The 25,870-nt window shown below is 51.6% G+C and overlaps 1 protein-coding gene across 6 annotated transcripts in view; it reads right to left on the minus strand.

Annotated features, from left to right (window-relative positions):
- Window positions 1–2,595: 2,595 nt before the first annotated feature.
- The window catches only part of SCARA3 (scavenger receptor class A member 3), a 41,520-nt gene continuing 18,245 nt past the window's right edge, over window positions 2,596–25,870 (minus strand). For 3 of the 6 annotated variants that reach the window (XM_033429814.2, XM_033429813.2, XM_049711739.1), the window contains 6 exons: window positions 23,169–23,270; window positions 21,825–21,944; window positions 20,437–20,535; window positions 18,403–19,446; window positions 7,598–7,699; window positions 2,596–4,273 (listed from right to left, as the gene is read on the minus strand). In XM_033429814.2, the coding sequence (XP_033285705.1) occupies window positions 3,822–4,273; window positions 7,598–7,699; window positions 18,403–19,446; window positions 20,437–20,535; window positions 21,825–21,944; window positions 23,169–23,270 (1,919 nt within the window). In that variant the 3' untranslated portion in view covers window positions 2,596–3,821. Of the gene's footprint in view, window positions 4,274–7,597; window positions 7,700–18,402; window positions 19,447–20,436; window positions 20,536–21,824; window positions 21,945–23,168; window positions 23,271–23,396; window positions 23,577–24,642; window positions 24,701–25,870 lie in introns of all 6 variants that reach the window. The other 3 variants (XM_049711740.1, XM_033429815.2, XM_049711738.1) reach the window with 3 other exon arrangements.

Genomic DNA, 25,870 nt, shown 5'->3' on the forward strand with positions numbered 1-25,870 from the left:
GTGTTTACTATTGTCATTACTGTTGAGGTTATTCTCCTGTTCCTCTGTTGCCAAACACAGATTCTGTGGCCAGCTTTGCTCATGGTTGCTCTTGCTCTTGCGCCTCTAATTTTTTACCACGTGATCCCTCTCCCTCCGCCTCTTCCTCTGTGGTCACAGCCCACTGGATCAGGGTAGACCCCTGACCCACAGGGTGAGCGATCAGATTGCTCTCCTAGGGCTGGGAACTAGAGATTGTAGGACCGGGTCCTTTGGTGGTCAGCCATCGCCCTGTTATGCTGGGCCTCGTGCAAACAGAAGATGCTGGTCAACAGAAAGGGTACAAAGAGTAGCAGGAAGGGGAGGTCAGGGGCCCCTGAGAGAAGAGAGATAGGAGACTGGCTGGTGCTCTGGAGTGAAGATGGATGCTTGAGACGTTGGCAGCTTTCCACGTCTAGTCACCCTGAGATGGAGTTGTACTTCAAGTTTCCATAGCCCTGATTTTACCCGCTGCATCCTTGTCATGACTGCCCCCTCCTGATTTCCTTGCTGGAGCCTGAGAGGGCTTCTGTGACCAGGGAAACCAGAGGTGGTGGTGACTGCGTGGATGGACCCCAAGGGCCCGTCTCCACCCTGTGCCTGCAAATCAAGCTGATCCCCCAAAACCACACGGTCAGGGATGTGTTGGTGGCCATTGTCCAGGACCCATGAGTTTTTCTTATGTGTGTTTGCTTATGTTCTGAAATCAACTCAGTTTTCCATCCTTGCAGCCGTCTCTCACTCTGGCCCCCAACTCATCCCTTGGAATTCATCCCAGACCTAACTTTTCTGGATTTGGACTCTGGGACGTTGGCTTGCTCCGACGCCTGGGTTTTCCTGCTCTTGTTTCCCTGGCCCAGCTTTCTGGGTACCTGCGCCCATGCCGGCCCCTCCCACCCAGGGGTACCCCTGCCAGGCGTGTCATCCACCCCACCAGGGACAGTGAGTAGTGAGAGTTTCCTGGAGGGTTTCCTGGGGACCCAGACTGTGAAATGACACCACTGGATGGTCCTCACTGCCTCCCCCAAGGCCCATTACCTCTGTGCCACGACCCCTTCTTCTCCAGCCCCCAGCCTGTCCCGCACGAGGCGGAGACGTATCTTTCACTACTGCCCCCTCCTCTATGAGAGGCGAGCCCCCAGGCAAGGCGGCTTCAGCCCTGTAACCCCGCAGTACCTAACTCACTGCCCAGCACATTCTCAGTTGTTGATGGGGGCAGGTGGGGCAGGGACCCTGAGCCACCACGGGGAGTAAGGAAGTGGTGGGCGCCTCGTACCATGGTCCCTGGGGCCCCATCCCCATCCTTCCACCTCTCTGCTTGCTTCCTCTACCAAACACCCTATGAGGCTTAATTTCAAGCCTGACTTGACCAGGCCACGGGATACTCAGGTGTCGGATTAAACATTATTTCTAGGTGTATCGGTGAAAGGGTTTCCGGAAGAGATGAGCATTCAAATTAGGTGAGCATTTGAATGGGTGCACTGAGTAGAGAAGATGGCCCGTCACTAAAGCAGATGGGCAGCCTTTCAGCCTGTTGAGGGCCTGAATAGGACAAAAAGGTGGAGGAAGGGAGAATTCTCTCTGCCTGACTGTGTGAGCTGGGACATCTGTCTTCTGCCCTAGGGCTGGAACCATACCATTGACCCTCCTGGGCCTCCAGCTTGGGGATGGCAGATCATGACACTTCTCAGCCTTCCTTTCTCTGGAAAATTCTGACTAACGATCCCCACAACCCCTGCCCCCCCCAAAAAAAAAGTAAAAAAGCAAAACAAGGCACAGGGCTTTCACTAGGCCATGTTTTACTGACGAATGAGGTTAGTATGCTACCATAGTCTGGATGTTCATGTCCACCCCCCCAAATTTCTATGTTGAAATCTAACCCCCAGTGTGATGGGTTCAGGAAGGGGGGGCCTTTGGGAGGGGATTAGGTCACGAGGGTGGATGACCCTCATCATTTATGTTGTTTCTGCTGCTTACAAGTCACCCAGTCTGTGGTGTTCTGTTACAGCAGCCTGAACGGACTAAGACTTATGCCTTGAAAGCCAGCCGAGGGCACAGCCCCTTCACGCACCCCCGATTCCTGGAACAGGCCCAGCTGATTCCCAGAGGACCCAGCTGTCCTTTGTTTCCTGTGGACCCTGGAGGGCCAGGTCCTTTGGGGCAGGTCTGGTCTCCTCCCCCTTTTCTGTTTTATCTCCTTGTGTTGGGGACAAGACGGGGGAGCAGGGGGTATCACTCAGGTGTCCTGTCTTATTTTCCAATCTCATTCTAGCGCAAGAGCTCTAGGGCCCTGCTGCGAGATTAGTAGGCTCACCTTGCTTCCACTGGGTTCTTGCTCGCTTGTGGGTAATCCCTCAGCCACGCTTGGTCCCTGGCCCCTGCAGGACCACTGGGAACTCCCAGCAGAACTCAGTGTTTCCAGAGTGAAGGGCCAGGGGGTCCGACCTGGACTCCACAGTGGGAGTGAATATCTAAGGGACCCCTTGTGCACTGGTTCCCCTTCAAAGGCCAGGTGAGGTGGAGCCCTTGAAGACATCACGGTCCCGGTCAAGCAGAAAGGACCAGAAGACACCTCCCTCCTGGAAACAGCTCTTTACTGAGTCGGTGATACTACGTGGCATGATATCATATGTAGACAGGAGAACTACACGGCAGTGAGGGCAGCAGGAGTGCAAGCCAGTTGCACACCTGTTACAAGAAGGGGGAAGGCTTCTGGAATGGAGAGGGGCCGGTCTCTGGGTCGGGCTGGGGAGGGGACAGCTGTAAGCCCCCATCCCAGGGGTGGTCGTTATCTGTTAGAACACAAAGGAGGGGCAGCTTCACTGGGGATGTCCCAGTCCTCCTTGCTGCTGGCTGCACAGGAGGATGAAGGTGGGTGAGGGGTGACATCAAAGGGAGCTGGGGCCCCTCACCCTCATCTGGTCCAGCTGCCCCTGCAGAGAGGCCTGGGGCCATTCTGGGTCACGGTGGGGTGAGGTCAGGAGGAGGGCAGGCGCAGGGAAGGGAGAGCAGCCCGGCGGTCAGCCCTCCCCCAGTTGCCACAAAGCGGTCACCCCCCGGATCGGAACAGGGCCTTCTACTTTGGCAGAACGTTCCAGGGCCTGGAGAGTGTCCCGGTGCAGATGAAGCTCCTGCTTGCATTCCTTCTGAGATGCTCCTGAGAGGTGGACGCAAGGATGAAGCGAGGAATTTTCTGGAGATGTGGGAAAAAAATGCTGAACTCCTGGGGACACAGTGCTCAGGGCCCAGGTGTGTCCCGTGTGAGTTCCCAGGACGCTGCTCCCATGGTTACAGGGAAGGTCTTATGGTTGCCAAATCCACCTCGTCCCTCGAGTTTGAACCATAATCCCCTGCAAAGCTTTTCCTGGGTCTTTTCAACCCCTGGGAGCCTCAGGGAACTGCCAGCCAGCTAGGATGGGTGTGAAGATGCTAGAAAGACTAGCGCTGGTCACCAGCTCAGAGCCAGAGTTAAGACCGCTGCCCCGAGGTAGCCGCTTCCCCGGCAGGCTCAGCCACAGGCGAGGGGGCTTCTCCTGCCCTCTCCTCCCGCCTAGCCACGGAAACCCAGTCAGCCCCCCGGCCAGCAGGGAAATGTGCGTGTGCATGTGCGTGTGTGTATACGGGGCTGCCTTCTATGGTATAGTCACTACTGGGAAGCCCGGAGGTGCAGGGGCAGGCCTGGGAGCACGCTCTTCGGGACCGAAGGACCACAATGTCTGCAGGTGCGGCTTTTCAGGGGTCTCTCCTCACCCGAGCACCCTTCCCCACCTTCTGCGTGGCAGTGTCCGGGACCGGGCCGCTCCTCAATAGCGGCTCTGGCTCCCTGGTGGGCCTGGGGGCCCAGGGAGGCCAGGGGGACCCTGGATTCCTGGTTCGCCCTTTGGCCCCATGGGCCCCCGCTGGCCTGGTGACCCTATCTTCCCAGCGATCCCTGGTTTTCCCTGCGGCCCCTCTGGCCCTGGAGACCCTGGGGGCCCCTCTGGCCCTGGAGGCCCCACGTCCCCTTTGGGGCCTGGCTGTCCTCTTGGGCCTCCAGTTCCAAAGCTGCCCTTCAAGCCTTTGAGGCCTGGGAAACCTCGCAGGCCAACTGGCCCCCTTTCTCCTACAGGCCCGGTGTCCCCTGGCTGCCCTTGAGGACCCTGAGGTCCTGGGGGGCCCAAGCTGCCGAGGTCTCCTTTTGGTCCTCTGCTGCCAACAGGCCCTTTCACGCCCACATCTCCCTTGAGTCCTCTCGGTCCTGGAGGGCCTGGGGCACCTAGGGTCAAAGAGAAGAGGGGAGAGATCAGTCCAGGAGGGCAGGTGTCCCGAGGCTGTCCCGTGAAGTGGACGCCTGGCAGTGGGCACTGTGACACCCCAGGGTTCGAAGCCACAGAGCCCAGGTCTGCCGACTGACTTGACCCTCTAAATCGGCTTGGCCACCGGTGAAGTGGGGCTGCGAATCTCACCTGCAGGCTGTGAGCCCATCCCGAGCTGACATGCGTTGGCATTTGGCATGAGGCCTGCGCCTGGAGGGCACTCATTGTTTTGACTTCAGGGCTTGGCCGTAGTTCCACACGTGCACTCAGGTTGGGGGCTGAGAGAGCTGGACAGCTCTGGGCAAAGGCCACAACCATCCAGGATCATCTGTCCTACTCTGGAGAGCGGCCTGGATGCCTACACTCATTATGGACTTTGACTGCTGTCCTGACCTCCTGCCCCAACCCCATCCCAACCCCAGGATTTGCCCCTGACCTTTAGGCACCTGGGACCAGGAATGGAGTCAGGTGACAGGGAGGAGAAAGCCAAGAAAGTGAAGCCTGAGAAGTGGATCCCTCCCAGTGTGAGTGAGTGAGTGAGAACAGCTACAACCCAGAGAAAGGGCAGCTCCTCCAGGAAGTCCACCCTGACTACTCCAGCATCTTCTCTGAGCTCTTGGAGCTACTACTTTCTGAATCTTTTAGTTGATACATAGAGAGAGAAGTCACAATATAGTGAAAGCAAATCCTTGGTACCTCTCTGGTGGACTCCACTAGATTGTAGGGCCCCAGGAAGATGGGCGGGCCACGGCTCCCATCCCCTGCCCTGGGCTCGGAGCCTAGGCACACGGCAGGGAAAGCTCAGTATACACTTGAAGAGCGTGATTCACCAAACAGCTGTGGACCCCCCGCTTTTGCTCAGCTCTGGCCTAGGGCCTGGGAGAGACGCCAGGATGAAGACACTCTTCTCTTCCTTAAAGAGCCCAGTCTAGCGCTCAAGCCAGGGGTCAGATGACCTTAATGCCCTTCCTGCCTGCCATGTAGGTCAGAGTCACCACCTCTCAGAGCTGTACCAACCCTGAAGACACAGAGCAGAGTGTGGCCGTCACTCTGGCCAAGGCACGTCAGATGCCCCAGGGTCAGAAGAAAAGAACCCTCTGGCCTAATGAGAACAGGAATTGTGGAGAACAGCTTTAGCCCCCGCGGGGTCAAGGCACCGCAAAAGCCTGGCTTTCTTCGGTGATCTCGGCACCGGGTCACGGGCTGCCCCCCAGGCCTGGCCTGGGAGGTGAATTCTCACACCCATACTCGGTTCTCCCCCAGAACTCTGCTGTTACACCATCCCCTTTGTAACAGAATCCTGGAGTTTTTGAGCTCCGTGGGAGCTGGTCCAAATCCTCCAAGTCAGAGAGGTGACGTGATAGCCCCAGGGGGCCCTGAGCGGAAACCAGAAGCCGGGTGGGCCTCTCAGAGAGACGGGATCTGCTATGTGGGAGCCGGGAGCCCTCCCAGTGGCCGTGACCCAGTTCTGCGGCCTCGGGGCCCTGTCCCCGCTAATGCAGACACCACTGCTGTCCACCCTGGCCGGGGCTACCTGCTGCCTGCCCCCAGCCTCCCCCCACACTCCCACCCCCTCGGTGCCCCTCTCACCTCCCTCCCGGAGTGTTTCTAAGTGGAGCAGAGAGTCAGTGAACCCCATCCTCCGGTGATGATCTAAACTGGGGCCCAGACAGACTCAGCCCCACCAGGGCCAATAAAAACCTTCCAGCCGTTCCCTGCCACCTCCTGCCCATGACCGCCTCCCACACACAGCGGGGCTGTGGCCTGCGTGGGCTCGGCTCACGTGGCCTGCCGGCGGCACCGGCTGAGATGCCTGCCGTCATGGGCTGGCTGGGGTCTGGGAGCGGCTTGACCTGCCCTTGTGTCTGCAGCACAGCAGCCAGAACAACATGGCCCAACGAGGGCACAGGGCGACACCGGGCAGGGACCACCTGCCCCAGCCCGGCAGGCATGGCTGGGAACCGGCAAAGCCACTGTGCCTATCCTTACCCCAGCTCTGCCCTTGGCGCCTGGGCCAGCCGGGGCTGGAAAAGCAGAGCCACTTGGAGGTGGAGAGGCCCCCGTAAGCTGTGCAAGTGGAAGGGAATCAGAGGGCGTGGAGTGACGCTGCGCAAGTCGCTGCCCATCCGCGCTCAGACCATCTATAACATTGAGGTTGCACTTGACCGTCCCCCAGGGCCCTGTGGCTCCACAAGGACCCCTCCTCCTGCCTCTGTCCCTCCTGCTCTAAGAACGTGGCTCCCAGGGCTTGCCCCAGCTCCCTGGTTCTTCTTTCTCTATAACCACTGCTGTGGCTTCCACTCTTGTCCCCTGGATGGATGGTCCCCAGGCCCAGCCTGGACTCAGGAAAAGCCTGAGAAATCTCATCTGGACAAGGATGCCCACGGATCCAGTGGGAGCCCCTCCCTCCTTCCGTGGGACCCCCATCCTTCCTGAGCCACCATCTTCGTCGCTCGTCCTCTGCTCCCGGCTCCTAAGGGCACGGCGGCTGCAAGGATTTCTCACGGTGTCTACGCCAACAGCGGGGAGAAAAGGCAGAGAGTAAAGGCCTCTCTTTTGCTTCTCCCCTCCAGCCCCCTCGGGCTGCTCTTTCTGGGAAAGCTCTTGCGTACCTTTGCTGGCTGGGGAAGGCTGGGTGCCCACGGGCCCAGGGTGTCGGTTTGAGCAGAAGCCTGGGTCGCACCGTTCTCCTCACTCCCCCAGGAGCTGCAGCCCCTAGTGCAAGTGGAAGGAGGCCCGGCAGGAAAGGGGTCACCTCCCTCTCCACTGCCGCTGCTGACCCCGTCTCTGAGAGCCCACGCAGGTCTCCTGGTCAGTGGCCTGGAGGACATCCGGTGGGGTGGCTCCACGTGGGGCAGGACCTGTGTTGCAGGCATTGGCCTCTCTCACTGCCCTGGCTCGATGTCGGTGTGCCCACGATGGCCCCGGCTCACCCTAACTTCTCTGTGACCTGCCTTCTCTTGGGTCACGGCCACTGGGAGGGCTCCCGGCTCCCACATAGAAGATCCCGTCTCTCTGAGCAGTGAACGTTTGCCTGCCTAGTCTCTCGTACGTCCCCAGCACCGTACATTGAGATCATCGCCCCATTTTACAGATGAGAAGTCGCGGTGCAGAGAGTGGCGACTTGCCCACCATCACCAAGCAGGAAGGGTGGAGACAGGATGCAAACCCAGGCCTGAGAGGCTCCTGGTCTGGTCCCTAGACCCCCTCCCACTGCCAGGACCTCCTGCCCTTGTGCCACTCGGAGGAAGTGGAGGGTCCCCACAGAGCTGGGAAGGGGTCACCTGAAGGACTGTCTTCCTCTGGTGAGCCGAGCCTCTGCCTGTCCCTCCAGAGCCAGCCATGAGTCATGCAGTCAGAGAGGGGAGAGCTGGCAGGACCTGGGTCTGGCCCGGGAGGAAATCAACAAGCAAAGCTTAGCGGTTAGCATGGGGGGAAGGGATGCAGGCAGAGGCTGACCAGGGGCTCTCCACAACAGGAGGCCCTTCACCCAGCCTGTAACAAGATCTGGGTGTCGGAAGGGCTAAAGGGCAAAGTGGGGGGCAGGGAGTTAAATGCTTCTCTGAGCAGCGGGGGCACATTTGAGACAAAGGAGGAAACGTGATGGGGGAGAGGAACGGGGCACTGTGGAGTCCCAAGAAGGCCCGGAATTACTCAGGAAGCCCTGGGCTGTAATTAGGCCATCCCGGCCCATTAGCGCAGAGCCACAGCTGACTGCATGTCTGGGACAAGTAGGTGGTCTGCTCCCGGTCTGCACTGGGAGTGGGGAGAGGGCGGGGGGCTGAGCAGAAGCACCCATGGGTGAGGGAGTGCACGGGCAGGGAGGGGGTGGGTGCAGTCCATCTCATAATCTAAAGCAACGTGCCAGCCTACAAGGGGAGGGGGAGGCAGAAACAGAAGGGGAGGCTCTCGGGAGACTGGCCTAGTGCCGTGAAGGCACACTAGCCTGCACTTCAGAGGACCTGAGTTTGAGTCCCAGCTCCCCTAGTAACAAATCGGGTGGCTGGGTAAGTCATTTGGCCCTCTTTGGACTGCAGTCTCCTCCTTGTTCAGTGAGAATATCAGCCTAGGTCAGGGACTCTCAATCCTGGCTGTTGTTACCTGAGGAGCATTGAAAAAATGCCAGTGGATTTCCACGTCTGCCTATGATGGATTAATTTGTACAGACTCAACCTCCCGCTGAGAGCAACCAGAATCATTAGACAGAATGCCAAGACATCCTTCTGAAAGCTTTGGAGAGCGATCAAGGGCCAGACTCCCAGGGAGAAGGGAGACTCATTGGAGAAAGCCAGACCTTCTGGGCCTCTTTCTCCTCTCAAGGCATTTGTTGACTAGTAATTGGTTTGGGCAGAGACGCTGAGAAGCTGAGTAGGGTTTTCAGCAGCTTCACTGGGGCTGGGGCTCAGGGCTGCCAAGGTCCAGGGCTGAGATTCAGGAGAAAAGGAAGAAAGGAAACTGTGTGGGCATTTGCGGTAAGGACCAGGGGGTGGAGAAGCTGAGCAGAGAATTAGGCTTCATCCCTTCAGTCCTGTGGGGCTGGGGAAACAATAACCTGAGTTCAAGGCCAACAGGTAGTAGTGTCCTGTAAACACTCCTCAAGGACTGTGTCCTGGAAGTAAGAATGTATCAGAAATAGGCCAGGTGTCATGGTAAGCTCTGTCGCAGGCACCAACAGAAGCTGGTATAATTCTCCTTTTCATTAATCCCCCTTGCTTCTCAATAACAAGCAAACCTACTAATCCTCCAGGCAGGCATGTTCCTCCCTGCCTCCCCTCCAGGTAGCTCCTCCGCCCTAAACCACAGAATAATTCAAAGTTCTCTTTACAACATGTAAACTCCTGGACACTGTCTGTGGCAGGAGGAAGGAGGTTAGTGCTTAGGGAACGAATTGGTAGGTGTAATCCCTCGTCCTCAGCTTCTGCCCTGTGGTCATGCTTTCATTGATGCACTCAACGAGCAAATGTTTCCTGAGAACTTTCCAAAGGTCAGGCACTGTGCTGGGCACTGATGAACAAGACAAGGAGCCCACCATCAAGTGAATTAGATTCAGAATCATCCCTTCATTAGGACACCCTTTTATATTTTACCAAGAACTGTTCACACAGTTAACATTGTTACTCACAACTACCCATGAGAGATAGGCAGGGCAGATGTTATATTCCTACTTACAGATGAAGAAGCTGAATTGAAAGTAGCCAAGAGGGCTTCTCTGGTGGCGCAGTGGTTAAGAATCCACCTGCCAATGCAGGGGACACGGGTTTGAGCCCTGGTCCGGGAAGATCCCACGTGCCGTGGAGCAACTAAGCCTGTGTGCCACGACTACTGAGCCTGTGCTCTAGAGCCCGCGAGTCACAACTACTGAAGCCCACGCACTTAGAGCCCATGCTCCACAGCAAGAGAAGCCACCGCAATGAGAAGCCAGCACACCGCAATGAAGAGTAGCCCCTACTAGCCGCAACTAGAGAAAGCCCGCACGCAGCAACGAAGACCCAAAGCAGCCAAAAATAAATAAATAAAATAAATAAATTTATATATAAAAAAAGAAAGTAGCCAAGAGCCTTGTCCAAGGCCACTCAGCAAATAAGCAATGATGCTTTCTTGGCTCCAATTCCCAAGCGATAGTCTTAGGGTAGGCACTGTCTAGCATACACACAGAAATCCTCCTATAGAATAGGAAGAAACAGTCTATGAGAGGCACAAACACTATAGAAGTACCACTGGCTTTCCGTTTGGCAAATGGAGACTCAGAATTAATCACAGAGCTGGAAGAAGTCTCAGAGAACAGCTGGTCTTATCCATTGATTTACATATGAAACAAAACAAAATGAAACAAAAAACCCCCAAAAAACCAGAGGCCCTGAAAGATGAAGTGATTCTGCCTAAAGACCCACAGCAAATTAGAATCCAGGCTCCTTCCCCGGACGGTTTAAGAGCCCCGGAGCTTCAGTCAGCACTTGGCACCTTCCACACTGGCTGTGGCCATTGCTGTCCCTCTTCCTTTATTCTGGAGAGCAGCTCGGCTTCAGCCAGAGGGAGACGTTGCCAGCCCCAGCGTGAAAGCCGATCAGCACCTGTCTGTGAATGAATGAATGAATGAATGACATGTTCCTGTAGGAAGGGATGTTGGTTTTGTCCCTGAAATTTTCTTTCAGATGTGAGAGGCTTTATATGTGGTGATTTAACAACCAAGAGAAATGTTGCCCAAAGACACAATTTAAACAAATATGCTGAGAGTCAAATGTAGCTCAAAGCGATGTCCCACCTTGCTCTCCGGTTAGGATGAGGTTCTTTGATGAGAACTCTGCCCTCATTAGGACAGGAGCAAATATAAAGTCCCATGACTATTGTTGGGTTATACTTAGAGTGAGGTTCTCAAATTGTTCCCTTACTAACACTCTTGGGACCATTTCCTTCTTTTCCAGTCTGTCCCACACATGACACCTAATCAGGACCTGAAATGCCTTTTTGGTATCTGCTCTCAGTGTCTCCTCTTCTGGCTGGGCACTAGACGTGTGCGTCTCAGAGCCATGGCAAGGGGTCAGGATCTTAATCATAGTGTGACCTTGAGCTATCCCTTAACTTTTCCCAGTCTCAGGTCACCTTTCTGTAAAGGTGCACCTGCAACACGTCTTGTCCACAAAGGTTGTCAGGCTAGGGGAGGGACAGATTGGGAGTCTGGGACTGACATGTACACACTGCAATAATTAAAATAGATGACCAACAAGGACCTACTGTATAGTACAGGGAACTCTGCTCGTTATTCTATAATAACCTAAATGGGAAAAGAATTTGAAAAAGAATAGATACACGTATATGTATAACTGAATCACTTTGCTGTACACCTGAAACGTACATAACATTGTTAATCAACTATACTCTGATATAAAATAAAAATTAAAAAAAAATGTTGTGAGGCTAAAATGAAACAAAGTGCATGAATGGGCTTCATCATGATTGAACGCAACCTAAGAACAACAAGGTTACCAGAGGATGATCCACGAGAACTATCTGCTAATGCCTTCTCTGGAACACTGCATCCTAGAAGTCACACAGATACGTATTTTAGATGAAATACTGTGGGACTGTTTCAGTTACTAAGGAAATACTCAGTACCTGGCTTTGTTGCCAGAATATGACAACAGGCAAACAAGATCTTACCTCACCTCCATCCCCTGCAACACCACCAATCTAGAGTAAAGAAAATATTAGCAGAAATGCTCACTGATAGAAAATGACGGTAACACAGGTTTGAAACCAAATGGTTATAGAGAACAAGAGAATCAGAGAGGTTGGCTCCAAGTCTGAGCTCTGTGAAGAAAACAGCGCTGTGTGGGATCATGGGGCCCTCCCTCGTGTCTCCTGCAGCTCCCTGAATGATCAGGCCCAGGCTTCTGGCCCCCCCAAATGTGACTATACATTCTAGAGCCTCCAGATCTCAGTGGCTACTTATTCTATTCTCTAGTGCCTGGAATAGATCCTGCCCTTATCACCCTCAGAAGGAACCAACACTGCCAACACCTTGACTTTAAACTTCCAGCCTCCAGAGCTGTGAGATAAGAGATTTCAGTTCTAAGCATCCCCGGTCTGTGGTGTTTTGTTACAGCAGCCGGGGCGGACTAATACAGGGTTTACTTCAGAGTGAAGTACTCATAAGCAGAAGCCATAGAGCATTTCAAGTCAATTCAAAGAGTGGGCCAGGTAACCAACCTTTGATGTGGGATCTAAGGGGAAACTGAGGGCAGAGCTGTCCCAAGGGGAGAAGAGGTCAGTCCCTTTTGGGGAAATGGATGGACGGTAGACAGGAATAGAGCGCAGAAACTCCACCAGGAAGCCTGTGCTGTCAGCAGGGAGCATCTCTCGTTTGCTCAGGTGCTTTTAGGGGAATGCGGGTCTTAGGTGACCTCGGAGGAGAAGGCCACTCAAGGCAGCTCGCACAGCACTGGATCTGAACCACCTTGCATCTGAATCCCATTTCCCTTCCTTGCGAGCTGCGTGAGCTTGACTAGACCTCATCTGGCAGCCGGTTCTTCAGTTTCAGGGACCATGGGAATTCAAGGCGATAACGCATGTGCCCAGGGTCTTTGCATGTCTGCTTCTCCACCTGGAGCGCCTCTGCTCATCCTTGCCAACCCTGCTCTACCTGACTTTCTCCCCTGTTCTCAGGCCTCATTTCTGATGTCACCTCTGGTGGTTGATTTCATGTGTCAGTTGGGCCGGGGGAGCCCTGATATTTGCTGTGGACCTGCCGTATCAGTAAACAGAGGATGTTGTGGCCATCAAGCCATCAGTCACTTGCAGCCACCCTTGACAGTGCACTTTGAGAGGATTCAGGATGGAATAAAACAGGATACTGGCCCAAGATAGTGAAGGTGCCTATTAAAGGAATAATTTCATTAAGCCCAGACTCTTGCATCTTCCCATACATAGAAGAGTGCTAAATTCATTAATTGAGATGTCTGGTTTTCCTTTAATTAGGAATAATCTTCTGATGTTCAACTACCTGGATTTTTTGGCAAAAACTCCTATATATGCTGGCTCTTCCCTTAACTCTTCGGAACAGTCCCTTAGAGCTATCTGAGAGGCTGTCTCCTGGGCTTAAGTGCTCGGTATAGCCGCTGAGAAAAACATCATTCTCAACTTTAAGACTGTGCATTTTTTTCAGCCGACATTGGTGCAACAGCATTCTGGGTGTGTCTGTGAGGGTGTTTTGGACAAGATTAGCATTTGAGTTGGGGGACCAAGTAAAGCAAATTGCTTTCCCCAATGTGCATGGGCCTCATCCAATCAGTTGAAGGCCTGAATAGAACAAAAAGGCTGAGTAGGGCTTCCCTGGTGGCGCAGTGGTTGGGAGTCCGCCTGCCGATGCAGGGGACACGGGTTCGTGCCCCGGTCCGGGAAGATCCCACATGCCGCAGAGCAGCTGGGCCCGTGAGCCATGGCCGCTGAGCCTGCGCGTCTGGAGCCTGTGCTCCGCAACGGGAGAGGCCACAGCAGCGAGAGGCCTGCGTACCGCAAAAAAAAAAAAAAAAAAAAAAAAAAGGCTGGAATTAAAGCATCATCTCTCCTGGGTCTTCTGCTTGCTGACTCACCCTGCAGATCTTGGGACTTGCTGGCTTTTACACCTATGTGAGCCAATACCTTCAATTCTTTATAATACATCAATCTCTCTCTCCAGAGAGCCTACTGGACACAGCATAAATATACATCTTGCTGGTTGGTTCTGTTTCTCTGGAGAATGCTAATACAGATTTTGGTACCAAGAATGATTCCAGGTGAACAGAATTTTAAAGATGAGTTTTCTGATTTGGTCTGTGGTTTCTGGAACGGGCTCTCTAATATGATTAGATTTAAAGATGCTGAGGACTCTCTATCCAGTAGTAAAAGCAGCCTGAGAATCCCTGGCAAGAGAGATACCCAACATAATGGAGACGCATAAGCAAGGATCTAGGCAACCATGTATGTTATACCTTTGAACATTTTGCTCAAAATAACAAGTATGATGAGATTGGCTGGTCGTTTCTAATGTTACTGGACAAAGTGGGGAAAGAAAAGGATGAGCTCAGGGATTCGAATTCCTAGCTCAAGGGCCCTGTAAATGACCTGAAAGCTTCTATGTCTGCCCTGAAGGAGACCCTTACCCGCTGTAGCCACAGGGCTGAGAGGCTGAAAATCAGACCCGCAGTCTCCCCCTGTGACTGACTGAATTACGATGCGAGTTGAACTCCCAGCCTCCCAGGGTGTCTCCTGCTAAACCCAGGCCACGGACTGGGAAGGAATGGGATCCTGCAAGTTGGAATGGGGGTGTGTGGGAAGACCCTGATGGAGCTGGGGAACTTGAACCCTAAATTCTGATGTATCTCCTCTGCCAGCGGCAGCAGTCTCTCTGTCCCCAGGAGAAGCGGCCTCTCCACCCCCGCCCGTCCCAGGGTGTTAACCCTGCGTTACCTGCGGAAAGGGTAATGACCGCCCCTGAGGCAGCTGACAAGCAAGGCATTGCTGGTTCTCCCCAGTGTCGACCCCACCACCGCTCTTGGCGTCTAGACCTCTGAGCAGACTCAAGTCCCAGCAGCCCCTAAAGTGAGGTACAAAGCGTGACCCGTGAGGAGGTGCACTACCCTCTGTGTTTTCTAACTCCTGCAGATAGAAACCCGGGCCACACGTGTGGGGATGCGTATTAAGGCTGTGGGATAAATCGTGGAAGGAACGGAAAGTTGGATCGGGCGGCATTTATTGCCACGGGCTCACTAAGCAGGGATTCTGCATCTAACTTTGCATCTTGGGGAGGAAGGAAGGGCTCTAACAGTTTGCTTCGCTGCTTGGCTGAAATATGGCCAAAAGGAGACCCACAGTGAGTGAATTAGAATTGCCAGACCTGCTTTGGTTTAATGTAGAGAAAGGGATTCCATGACTTAGGGAGACGGGAATGTTCAAGTGAGTTTGTCATTTGAAACTCACCCACCCTGGGAAGGACCAGAAGACATGCCTTTCACCACAACTGTGAGAGATAAACTTGAGAGGGAAGCCCTGGCATCACTGGCTCTTCTCTGTGGGCCAGACTTCAGAGAGGGAACTGCAGTCACGGAATTGGGACACGTAACCACAATGAGAGTGATTGGACCCGTGGTGGCAGGGACCAGAGGTGGCACTCAAGCCCCGAAGGCAAGGAGGGAATGGTCCCTGGAACTGACAGCAGGGTCAGTGCTGCAATCAGAATGTCCTGACTCCTGCAGACCATGGCTGGCTAGCTCGTCATGGGGTTCCTAGAAGTGAAATAGACAGGAAGCCTACTAATTCTTACTTGTTCTGTGTAAGCAGAAAAGTTCTAGGTCAAGTGAACAAGAGTCTAACTTGAATCATAAGAACAGAGTGTCATAACCCCCAACCAGTTCTCAGACTTGAGCCATTTTACAGACTCAGAACCCCTTGAATGAAGAGGCCAGGTCCCCTCGAGGAAAGACCCTTGTACACTACCAAGAATATTTACTACTAATCATTTTTCCAGCCATCCCCAAAGGCCCCTATGGTCTTTTGCCAGGATAACTGTGCATTGGGCAAGAGGAAATAATCAGAACTTTCAGGCACCACTGGACACAAGCTCTGAACTGACACTGATTCCAGGAGACGCAACCATCACTGTGACGCACCAGTCCGAGTAGGGACTTATGGCGGTCAGGTGATCAATGGAGTTTTAGCTGAGGTCCATCTCATGGCGTCCTATGTGAATGCTCACCGAAGGTGATATCAGCAGAGGAGGATTTTAATAATCAAGTGAAGAGGAGGACTTGTTCTATGGATTCCAGTCAGGCTTCTTCTCCAGCCACCCCTGTCATCAACCAATGGGCTCATGAACAAAATGGCCATGGTAGCAAGGATGGAGCTTATGCATGGGTTCAGCAACACGGATGGACTTCCAGGCCCCAAGGCTGACCTGGCTACAGCCACTGCTGAGCACCCAATATGCCAACAGCAGGGACCAGCAATGAACCCCCAATATGGCATCATTCCCCAGGGTAATCAGACAGCTACCTGGTGGCAGGTTGATTACACTGGACCACTTCCATCATGCAGTGTTTTGTTCTTACTGGTTTAGACACTTATTCTGGATATAGAAGTGCCTTCCCCGCATGCAATGCTTCACCAAAAATACCAGCCATGTACTTGCAGAATGCATTATACATGGTATTCCACACAGCATTGCTTCTGATCAAGAAACTCATTTCACGGCAAATGAAGTGCAGCAGTGGGCCCATGATCATAAGATTCACTGGCGTTACCATGTCCCCCACCGTCTTGAAGCAGCTGGCTGAACAGAAGGGTGAAATGGCCTTTTGAAGACTCAGTTACAGTGCCAGTTCTGTGGTAATACCTTGCAGGGCTGTATATGCTCTGAATCAGCAACAAAAACATGGTGCTGTTTCTCTTACAGCCAGGACTCAGGTCCAAGGATCAAGAAGGGGAAATGGGAAGCCACAACTCACTATTAACCCTAGTGCCCCACTAGCAAATTTTTTGCTTCTTGTTCCCAGAAACTTATGCTCTGCTGGCTTAGTGATCTTAGTTCCAAAGGGGAATATTTCTGCCAGGAGATACGGTTCCATTGAATTGGAAGTTAAGACTGTTGCCTGCTCACTTTGGGCTCCTCATGCCTCTGAAATAACAGACAAAGAAGTTACTGTGCTGACTGGGATGATTGACCCTGACGGCCAAGGAGAAATCAGACTACTTCTCCACAATGGAGGTAAGAAAGAGCATGTCTGGAATCTAGGAGATCACTTAGGGCGTCTCTCAGTATTACCATGTCCTGGGATTAAGGTCAATGGAGAATTACAACAACCCAATCCAGGCAGGACTACTAATGGCCCTTCATGAATGAAGGTTTGGGTCACCCTACCAGGTAAAGAAGCACAACCAGCTGAGGTGCTTGCTGAAGGCAAAGGGAATACGGAATGGGTAGCGGAAGAAGGTAGTTATAAACACTAGCTGTGACTCTCTGACCAATTTCATGAGCGAGGACTGTAATTGTCAAGAGTATTTCCTCATTGTGTTATGATTAGATGTTGACATATATGTGTATATATCTTTGTTTTGTTCCCTCTCTTATCCCCTTACTATGTAACAAAAAATACAAAATGTATTGACTTTATATCACAGTATTTAAATATTGTTAACTTTATATCATAATATTTAAGTTATGGGATATTAAGAAGAGTAAACATCACTCAAGGACTCTACCTCCTCTTCTGGGGAAGGGGTTAGTGCATTTTGGGTTACTCTCAGGATTGTTATATCATGTATATTAGGCAGAATTCTGACCTTGTTACTTTCTTTATTTGGAGATTAAGTATGATTTAAGGAGATGTGCATGGGTGTCAGGTGGATGAGGGACGCACTTGTGACAGTTCATTTTTATGTGTCAACTTGACTGGGCCACGGGATACCCAGATATTTGGCCAAACATTATTCTGGGTGTGTCTCCATTGTGTTTATGGATGAAATCAACATTTAAATCAGTACTGAGTAGGAACTCTGCTCAACCTTATGTAACAACCTAAATGGGGAAAGAATTTGAAAAAGAATAGATACATGTATATGTATAACTGAATCACTTTGTTGTACACCTGAAGCTAACACAAAATTGTTAATCAACTCTACTCCAACATAAAATAAAAAGTTAAAAAAGGGCTTCCCTGGTGGCGCAGTGGTTGAGAGTCCGCCTGCTGATGCGGGGGACACGGGTTCGTGCCCCGGTCCGGGAGGATCCCACATGCCGCGGAGCGGCTGGGCCCGTGAGCCATGGCCACTGAGCCTGCGCATCCGGAGCCTGTGCTCCGCAACGGGAGAGGCCATGACAGTGAGAAGCCCGTGTACCGCAAAAAAAAAAAAAAAAAAAAAAGTTAAAAAAAAATCAGTACTGAGTAAAGCAGATTGCCCTCCTCAATGTGGGTGGGCCTCACTTAATCAGTTGAAGGCTGAATAGAACCAAAGGCTGACCCTCCCCTGAGTAACAGAGCATCCTCCAGCCTGACAGCCTTCAACTGGCACACTGCCTCTTCCTGGTTCTACAGCAGCTTCCAGCCTTTTGAGTTGAACTAGGACATCAGCTGTGTAGATTTTGGACTTGCCAGCCTCCAAAATCACATGAGCCAATTCCTTATAATCTCTCTCTCTCTCCTATATCTCTGAAGAACTCTGCCTAAGACAGGGGTGAGATGGGAGGAGAAGAGGGCATCAGAGTGACAGGCATCTGAACTGCAGATGGTTGAGAGCACCAGTAAGGGGGTGGGAAGGGAGAAAACAAAAGGAGACAGAGTTTCCGAAAGATGAGATCTACCTGTATCTCTCTGTGGGCCCAATTAAACAGATCCGCACATAAAAATCCAAATTTGTATGTCGGGCAAAGTGAGGAGCCATACACTTTTCCAAAAGAGGTTGGCAAGGACGTAAAAGCTGCCAGTCACCCCAGGAATTTGCTGCAGGATTGTATCAGCCCACTGAGATTTTTGCCCAAAACCAGGTCCTTCTGTGTTTCCCAAGGTCACCGAGGCCCTCCGGTAGCTCCCCGGCAGCCCGGCCCAGATCTGGCTCTCACCTCGTAGGATGGTGACGTTGCGCAGGATCTCCCCGTGCTGCGTGTCCACGGCCTTCATCTCCTCCATGACCATGGACAGGTTGCGCACGTTGAAGTCCAGGCGGGCGCTGAGCAGGCCAAAGCGCTCCCGGAGCAGGTCGGTGGTGGCCAGCATAAGGGAGACGGTCTTGTTCAGGTAGTAGAGCTCCTCGGCCTGGGTGTGAAAGCCCAGCGTGCAGGAGAGCCGCACGTCATCCAGGTACTTGAGCATGCTGTACACGTGGCTGTCGGTGGCGTTGATGTTGGTGAAGATAGTGCCGATCTCGATCTCATGGGAAGCCATGCGTCCTTCCAGCGTCTCGAACCTCTCCACCGTGCGGTTCTGGGCGTAGTGGGTGTGGTACTGCAGGTCGTGCATGTTCTCCTCATGGTCATCCAGGAAGGACGAGATGTTATCCAGCTGCAGCTGCAAGCCCATGACCTGCAGCACCAGGTCATGCATACTCTCAGAATTCTGGCTGATGCGCTGGGAGGAGGCCCCCAGGGTGGCCTGGAGGCTCTTGACCGCTTCTCCCGTCTTGGCCGAGGTGGCGCGCAGGCTGCTGAAGAGCCGCGTGTAGTTCTGCCAGTCGGCGATCATCTTCTGGAGGGTTAGGGTCTCCTCGTCTGTCTTCCGCCGGATCCCGTGGATCCACTCAGAAGTCTGCCCCACGGTGAAGTTGATCTGGTGCATCGCAGCCTTGACGTTGTAGCACTCCTGGGTGAGGTCCTTCAGAGAGAGGTCCAGGCCGGCTGTGGTGGCCTGCCAGCCTCTCACCTGGGCCAGGAAGAGCCCCAGAGACTGGTTGATCTGGTGGACGGAGAAGGAGCAATTGCCCATCTCCTGGGAGATCTGACCGCTGGTGGTGGAGAGCAGTTCGTGGGTCTGGGAGGTCTGGTCCAGCTGGACCTCCTGAGCCAGAAGCATCTTCTGAATTCCCTCCAGCTCCGCCTGCAGCTTTCTGATCTCTTGCCCCAGCTGCCCAGCCTCATGGCAGAAAGAGCAGTTGTTCGGGGCTTTCAGCTCTTCAGGAGAAAGGGACAACATTTTGAGTTGCTGAAGGATCACGGGACAAAGGTTGCTTCTTTAATATCTCAGAGCATAATGAATTGGCAAGTGGCTTTCCTATCCCTCTTCCTTTCCTAAGACCTGCTATGAAATCCTTTTTGGAAAAGTCTTGCCACCTCTATGCAACCTTATTTCTACCAAATGTCTTTACTCTGACCTGAAATGTAGGCTTTAGGATATTTCCTCCATCTCACCACCAAATTCTTGAGAGTACGTATCTTCATAACTTTTCTGAGGTTGCCAACAACCTCCCATTTACATTTTATTTTTACAATTTCTCCCCACATTTTAATATTTGTGCTTATCTGAGCCCGTCACAAGCTCGTGGAGAAAAGGGTACAGGGATAGTTTCCCCCGCGACTGATGAGAAATGAGGCTCAGAAAAGTGACTTGCCAAATGTCACTCAGCTAATTAGTGGCAGAATAGGACTTTCTCTTCCCACCAAGCAGACCCCCTCTAAACCCTTCTATTATGGCTCCTTCTGTCTCATTCTCAGAACAGGAACGTCCCTTGTGAAAGCAAGAGACGAAGAGACAGTAAATTGTGCAAACTTTAAGGCAGTGATGAGGAAAGGGCCGACTTGTCAAGAGCACAGGGAAGATCTTAAAAATAATTTCAGATACGTGAAGATATTTGGCGAGTGGACTTGCTTGTCTCTGGCTTGCTTCTCTACCTGGAGGCTCTGCTAGATCCGTGCCACTCACAGAACCCCGAGCCCCATTCCTGGGTGCACCCCAGGGTAGCAGCCCTCGTTGGCTGGATGTTCTCCAGCTGGACAGGGAGGCCGGGAGCCATGGCTGTCTTTCCCTCATGCCTTGAAGCTTGGTGAAGGCTGCCCTGCTCCAGGGCACCATGGCATGGGAGGAACCCTGTCTCCCCCGCCCCCCATCAAGTAATATCGGCCTTCTGTCACGGTCACTAGCACATCTGGACACTGGACACTCACCCAGCCCTTGGAGATTTTCCTGCATAGACACAAGCTTCTTGTCATAAAGGGCCTGGGCCAGGGAGATGTCTTCTGAGAGAGAGTCCACTTTCCTGAAAACTGCAGGGGAAACAGAGATGAGAAAAGGGTCTTAGCTCAGAGAAACAGCAGTCGTTTGTTAAGCAGACAAACCATTTATCAGCCCCTCTGCGGCCAAAACCGTTCACTCTTCTGTGGGGCTTCCCAATGGCCAGAGTCTGTCACACATCTCTTAAAAATATATATCTGTGTATCTATATATCTATAATCTTTTTATATATCTCCCTTAAGTGTATATATGTGTTTATACATATGTGGGTATATATGTGTATATTAGAATATGTAATAGTACATAAATTATACATATACATATCTAATTTCCACCCCCCTCAGATTTTAGACCTAGGAGCTGACCACAGGGTAGAATGGGGACAAATAAGAAAGGAATATAAAAATAAAAATTATTCTTAATCCTATCCATCTCCGTGCCTCACCTGAGTCCCAGCTTTGTCTTTAATATCTAGTACACTGGAGCAAACAAACCTACAGGCTTCCCTTAGTAAAAAAGCTTTTTTTAAAATCTGAAGCTAAGAATGGAATGAGATTGCGGTTAAGAAACTTTCAAATTTGTTTTCACTTTTTAAACATAAATGGTGTTAGTATCCAGAGGCAGAAGCTACCTGAAACTGGCAGCTCTCATCACCTGGGTCAGCCACCACAGTCATACAAACTGCTGAGTGTGTGAGAACCACCAAACTTCAGATCCCCGGGCCTCGCTGGCAGGACTCTGACTTAGTAGGTCTGAAGGAGACCCAGGAATTTGCATTTTAACAAATCCTGGGGGCAACCCTGACGCAGGTACACATCCAACCTCACTTTGAGAAACACAAAGGCCATGGCAAGGGCTTAGACATTGTCCGATCTGGTGATTTCAACCCTGGATGTACACCAGAAGCATCTGAAGAGCTTAACTACTGAATTAATTCCATTATCCGAGGTGGGGGGCAGGCATCCATATTTTTTTACAGCTCCCCGATGATTCTAACATGGGGCTGAAACTGAGAACTACTATCTAGTCCTAGCCTCTCATTTACCAGCAGGAAAACAGAGGTCCTGAGAGGGGAAGTGCCTTGTTCAAGGCCACACAGCTAATGATTGACCAGAAGTTACGAGCTAGTCTTTGCAGTTTGAATCAGGCACTAAGAGCCCCTAGTCAGGAAGATGCTGGCTCTGGTCCGTGAGCCACAGAGATGTGTGTTTGTCTTTGTAGGGGGTTTTGGCACTGAAAGGACCCCTGATGAGAAACTCCCCCCGCAGCCCGGGGTGGAGAGCCCTGGATGAGCGGGATGCTGCTGGCAGCCTGCACTCACCCAGAGAGGCCAGCACGGCCACAGACACAAGGAGGAAGGCCAGAAAGAGGTAAAGGATCCGCACCGACGTGTGCAAAGACAGGTTCTTCTGGCAGCGGCTGCAGCGGGGCCCCGGCCGGCCTGTGGAGAGGGGGGACAAAAAGAGGCCGGTGGCAGAGGCCGCGGCTGAAGGGTCAGTTCTCCTGCTCTGGCCTGTCTCATCCCATTTTGAACCAGCCTCAGAAAGGGAGCTGTCCTGGATCCTCGCCTCTACCCACTCCACTGCCTTTTCTGGAGGTCCTAGAGCTTTTACGAATAGGCAAGACCACAGTGAGGATCTTCAGAGTACGCGCCCGTCACACCATCATTCTGTCTCCATGGCTTCGTCATTCAGCCCATGGTGCAGGAAAACACCTCTTCCCGAAACATCAGCCCCCTCACAGGGCAGCCAGCCTTGTCTCACCATTGGGTGACCAACTCCTCCCGGTTTGCCTAGGACTTTCCTGGACTTTAGCACTGAGAGTCTTCTGTTCTGGGAACTCCTTGGTATTGGGCAAACCAGGATGGTTTGCCAAGACTGTCTCAGTTTTAAAGCTGTAAGTCACACATCTTGGGAAACCCCTCAGTCCCAGGCCAACCAGAAGGTTGGTCGCCAGTCCCCAAACTTTGCAGGTAACCAGAAGTTCTCCTGGAAGCCAAACGGATGATTCCAGTGTATCAGTTGGTCCTTGTTATAGAGGAAGGTTGGAAGAAGGTGTTCCTGGCGGCTCTGGGAGGTGGCCAATGGCCAGCAGGAAAGCTGTGATGCTCCCAGCTGTGAAATTTCTAAGATGGATTCAACTTCAGCTGCACATTATGAGTACCAGGAATGTTTAAATACCCTGATGCCCATCCAGGCTCCAGACCTAAAGAGATCAGAATTTCTCAGGGTCGGTCTCAGGCGTCCCTGGGTGGTTACAATGCACAGCCGAGATTGAGAACAGCTGCTCTAACCTCTACCGAAATCCACCAAGAAGCCCTACTGCAAATAACAGTTCAGAAGGCGTTGGTTTCTCATATCAGCCACATGCCAAGCTGGTCCTGTGGGCCTGAGAAGGACGGGCCACTTGATGGGCATGGGATACAATGAAGGGGACAGTTCTGGGCCAGCTGGAAGAGAGGCCCTGGGGGAGATGGTCCCGGGCAGGTCTGAGGAGGAGCCCTGGAGACAGAGGTCACGTGTGTCCAACTCGGACTTCATCTGTACCGCATAACCCAGGCCCATGCAATGCTTCCAGGGAGCAGCGGGGAAGGCACAGCCAGGGCTTTGAAGCCATGCGGACAGACAAGTCTGTCCCCAGCCTGGGGTCAGCCCGGAGCCCTTACCCTCCTGTGTGCACGGGAAGGACGGCATGTCCTCGTCGTCGTCGGCTGCCAGCTCCTCTTCTGTAACACACAGCGCATCTCCGTCGCCAGCGGCCGACCTCACTGTGATGGAGCCAGAGCTGTCAGACCCAGGCTGGGGAGCCACGCCCACCCCTCTCCAGCTGCCCCATTCTTTTACTGTCCCCACACCCTGCGCCCACCCCCGCCCCTGGGTCCAAGTCAGCCCACCTGAGTTCCAGGTGACCTGACAGCAAGCAGAGCAAAGAAGGATGGAGGTCAGAATCAAGTGGCTGAGGAACTGGGATGTCCCAACACCTCTGGGGGAGGAGAGTTCATGGTCTCTGGCAAACTGGTAAAGACACGCAGGCCAGCCCAGGTGCCTTCTCTATCTGTGCCTTGTTCAGACACCTGGGGTGGAGTAAGAAAAGGTTGCTTGTTCTGGCTCAGCACCCTTCCATTCCCTGACACGTTGTAACCAAAGCAGGATTCTGCTTCTGCAGGGACAAGGGCGAATCTGGCCTCAGCACAGTCCCCGCCAAGACTCTGCATCCAGCCCAGCTGGGGGGCTTCGGAGAGGAGGAGCTGGCAGTGTGAGGACACGGGATGGGCACAGCCTCTGCCTCACACATTGCCTTGTGCAGGACGTGCCAGGGGGTGGAAGGGACCACGGCTGGAACAGATCTCATGCCGGAAGGCTGATTCCATGCTCGTTCCCTGGGATCACGTGCTCTCTAAATAAGACCTAAGTGATGTATTCCCTCATTCAGAAGATTGCTCCCATTCCCCCAGACACTGCATAGCCCTTCCTCCTTACAAGATCTGCTCTTTTTATGAATGACCAGAAGAAAGATGTCCAGTATTGGCAGAATGAGCCGGACCTCCAAGTGGGTGTTTGAGAAATGAGGTGGTCTGCATCGAGCTGACCAGGGCTTCTGTGCGGGGAAGTCCGGGTGCAAGCTTACGATGACAACTAAATTGCCTGGCAGATAGCTGGCGGGGGGATTTTTTAAGCTATGCCTGGACATCCAGAGGCAATAAAAGAAAAGATCAATACATTTGACTACATGCTAGTAAAACAACACTTTTGCACGGCCATAAAAGCAAATGACAAGCAGGGAGAAAATATCCATAGCATACCTCACAGATGAAGAGCTAATATACCAAAGTTATAAAGAGCTTTTAAAAACTGAGGAAATAAAGGACCAAAAATCCTACAGAAAAATGAACAAAAGACCCAAACAGGCAATCACGAAAAGAGATACAAAAATGGCCCCTGAATAATTTAAAAGATGTTCAACTTTACTCATAAGACAAATGCAACTTAAAACTACACTGTGATAATATTTCTCACCCATCCCATTGACAAAGACGCAGAGGACAATACACGTTGTTGGCCTAGGTGGTGGGGGGAGTTGGGGTCTGAATGCAAAATGGCCCAAAGCTTGTGGAGCGGGGGTTTAGCAGATGCATTTACCCTTCAACACAGCAACCACACTTTTATGAATTTGTCCAGAATACAGACCTCCAACAATCTGAAAATATATGTGACAAGGTTATTCATTACAGGATTACTTGTAATTACAAAATTTGGGAACTATCTAAACGTAGAGCTATAGGAGATCGGTTAACACACGATGGCATGTATACACGCAATGGGGCTCAGTGCAACTCTACAAATGAATAAGGAAATCTCTATTAACCGATGTGGAGTCGTTTCCAGGAGATATTAAATGAAAACAGCAAAGCAGCACATATGGCATGTCACCTTTTTGTAAGAAAGAAGGGAAAATAAGAAAACACGCATATATCTACTTATCGTTAAAAGAAGATAAACAGGAAAAGTAAACTGAAAAACAATGAAGTTGTTTTCTACAATGGATGGGGTGGGGGAAAGGGATATACGAAGGAGTCACAGTTCTCTGAATATAATTTTTTTGTATAGTTTGACTTCTGAAAACATGTTAATATCTTACATATTCAAAAAATTCAATTTTATTAATAAAAAATACTTGGAACCAAATAAGCCTTGCTTGCTTGAATAAATACAATAAACATAGTACGTGGGGAAAAAAAAGGAAAGAGGAACTAATCTAAGTAAATTATGACACAGTTTGGACTCTGTAATCTCAGTCTAGGACGTGATAACGTAGGATTGGGGAAGAAGTGCAAACAAATCTTGAACTTTTAAAGCAATTTTATTTCTTGGTGTAGCATGGGTAAAGCAATTCCAAAGTTATTTTACATTAATTCAAGATTCAGCAAATAGAGTAAATGCCTTGATGTGGTTTGGACCCAGGGTTCTCACTGTGAAAAAAGGGATGCAGAAATATACAACGGGAGAGACAAATAAGAACCCCTTGGAGCTGGACTGAAATTTGAAGGTATCAGTGGGAATTAGTAATTTCTAAAATATGTTTATGTGTGTACATATTTGTTTATGTTCATATATAGGTATAGATGCATCTATATTTGTAGCTACGTGTATGCATATAACTTTGTTTGTTGAAAGGTCCAGGAAGCAAAGACACCAAAATAGCCCTGAACACCCCTAGCAATCCAGTTGGTCTCTAATACCATTTCCCACTAAAAGGAACCCAGGCTTCTTAAAGAAATGGCTGATTTTAGGGTTGGGGCAGAGGGTAGGTAGAAGATGAATCTAGAACATCTTCCTATTTCAGAAATTAAGGGAATGCTCAAAAAAA

Source organism: Orcinus orca, chromosome 6 (genome assembly GCF_937001465.1).
Source record: "Orcinus orca chromosome 6, mOrcOrc1.1, whole genome shotgun sequence".
Taxonomy (NCBI): Eukaryota; Metazoa; Chordata; class Mammalia; order Artiodactyla; family Delphinidae; genus Orcinus; species Orcinus orca.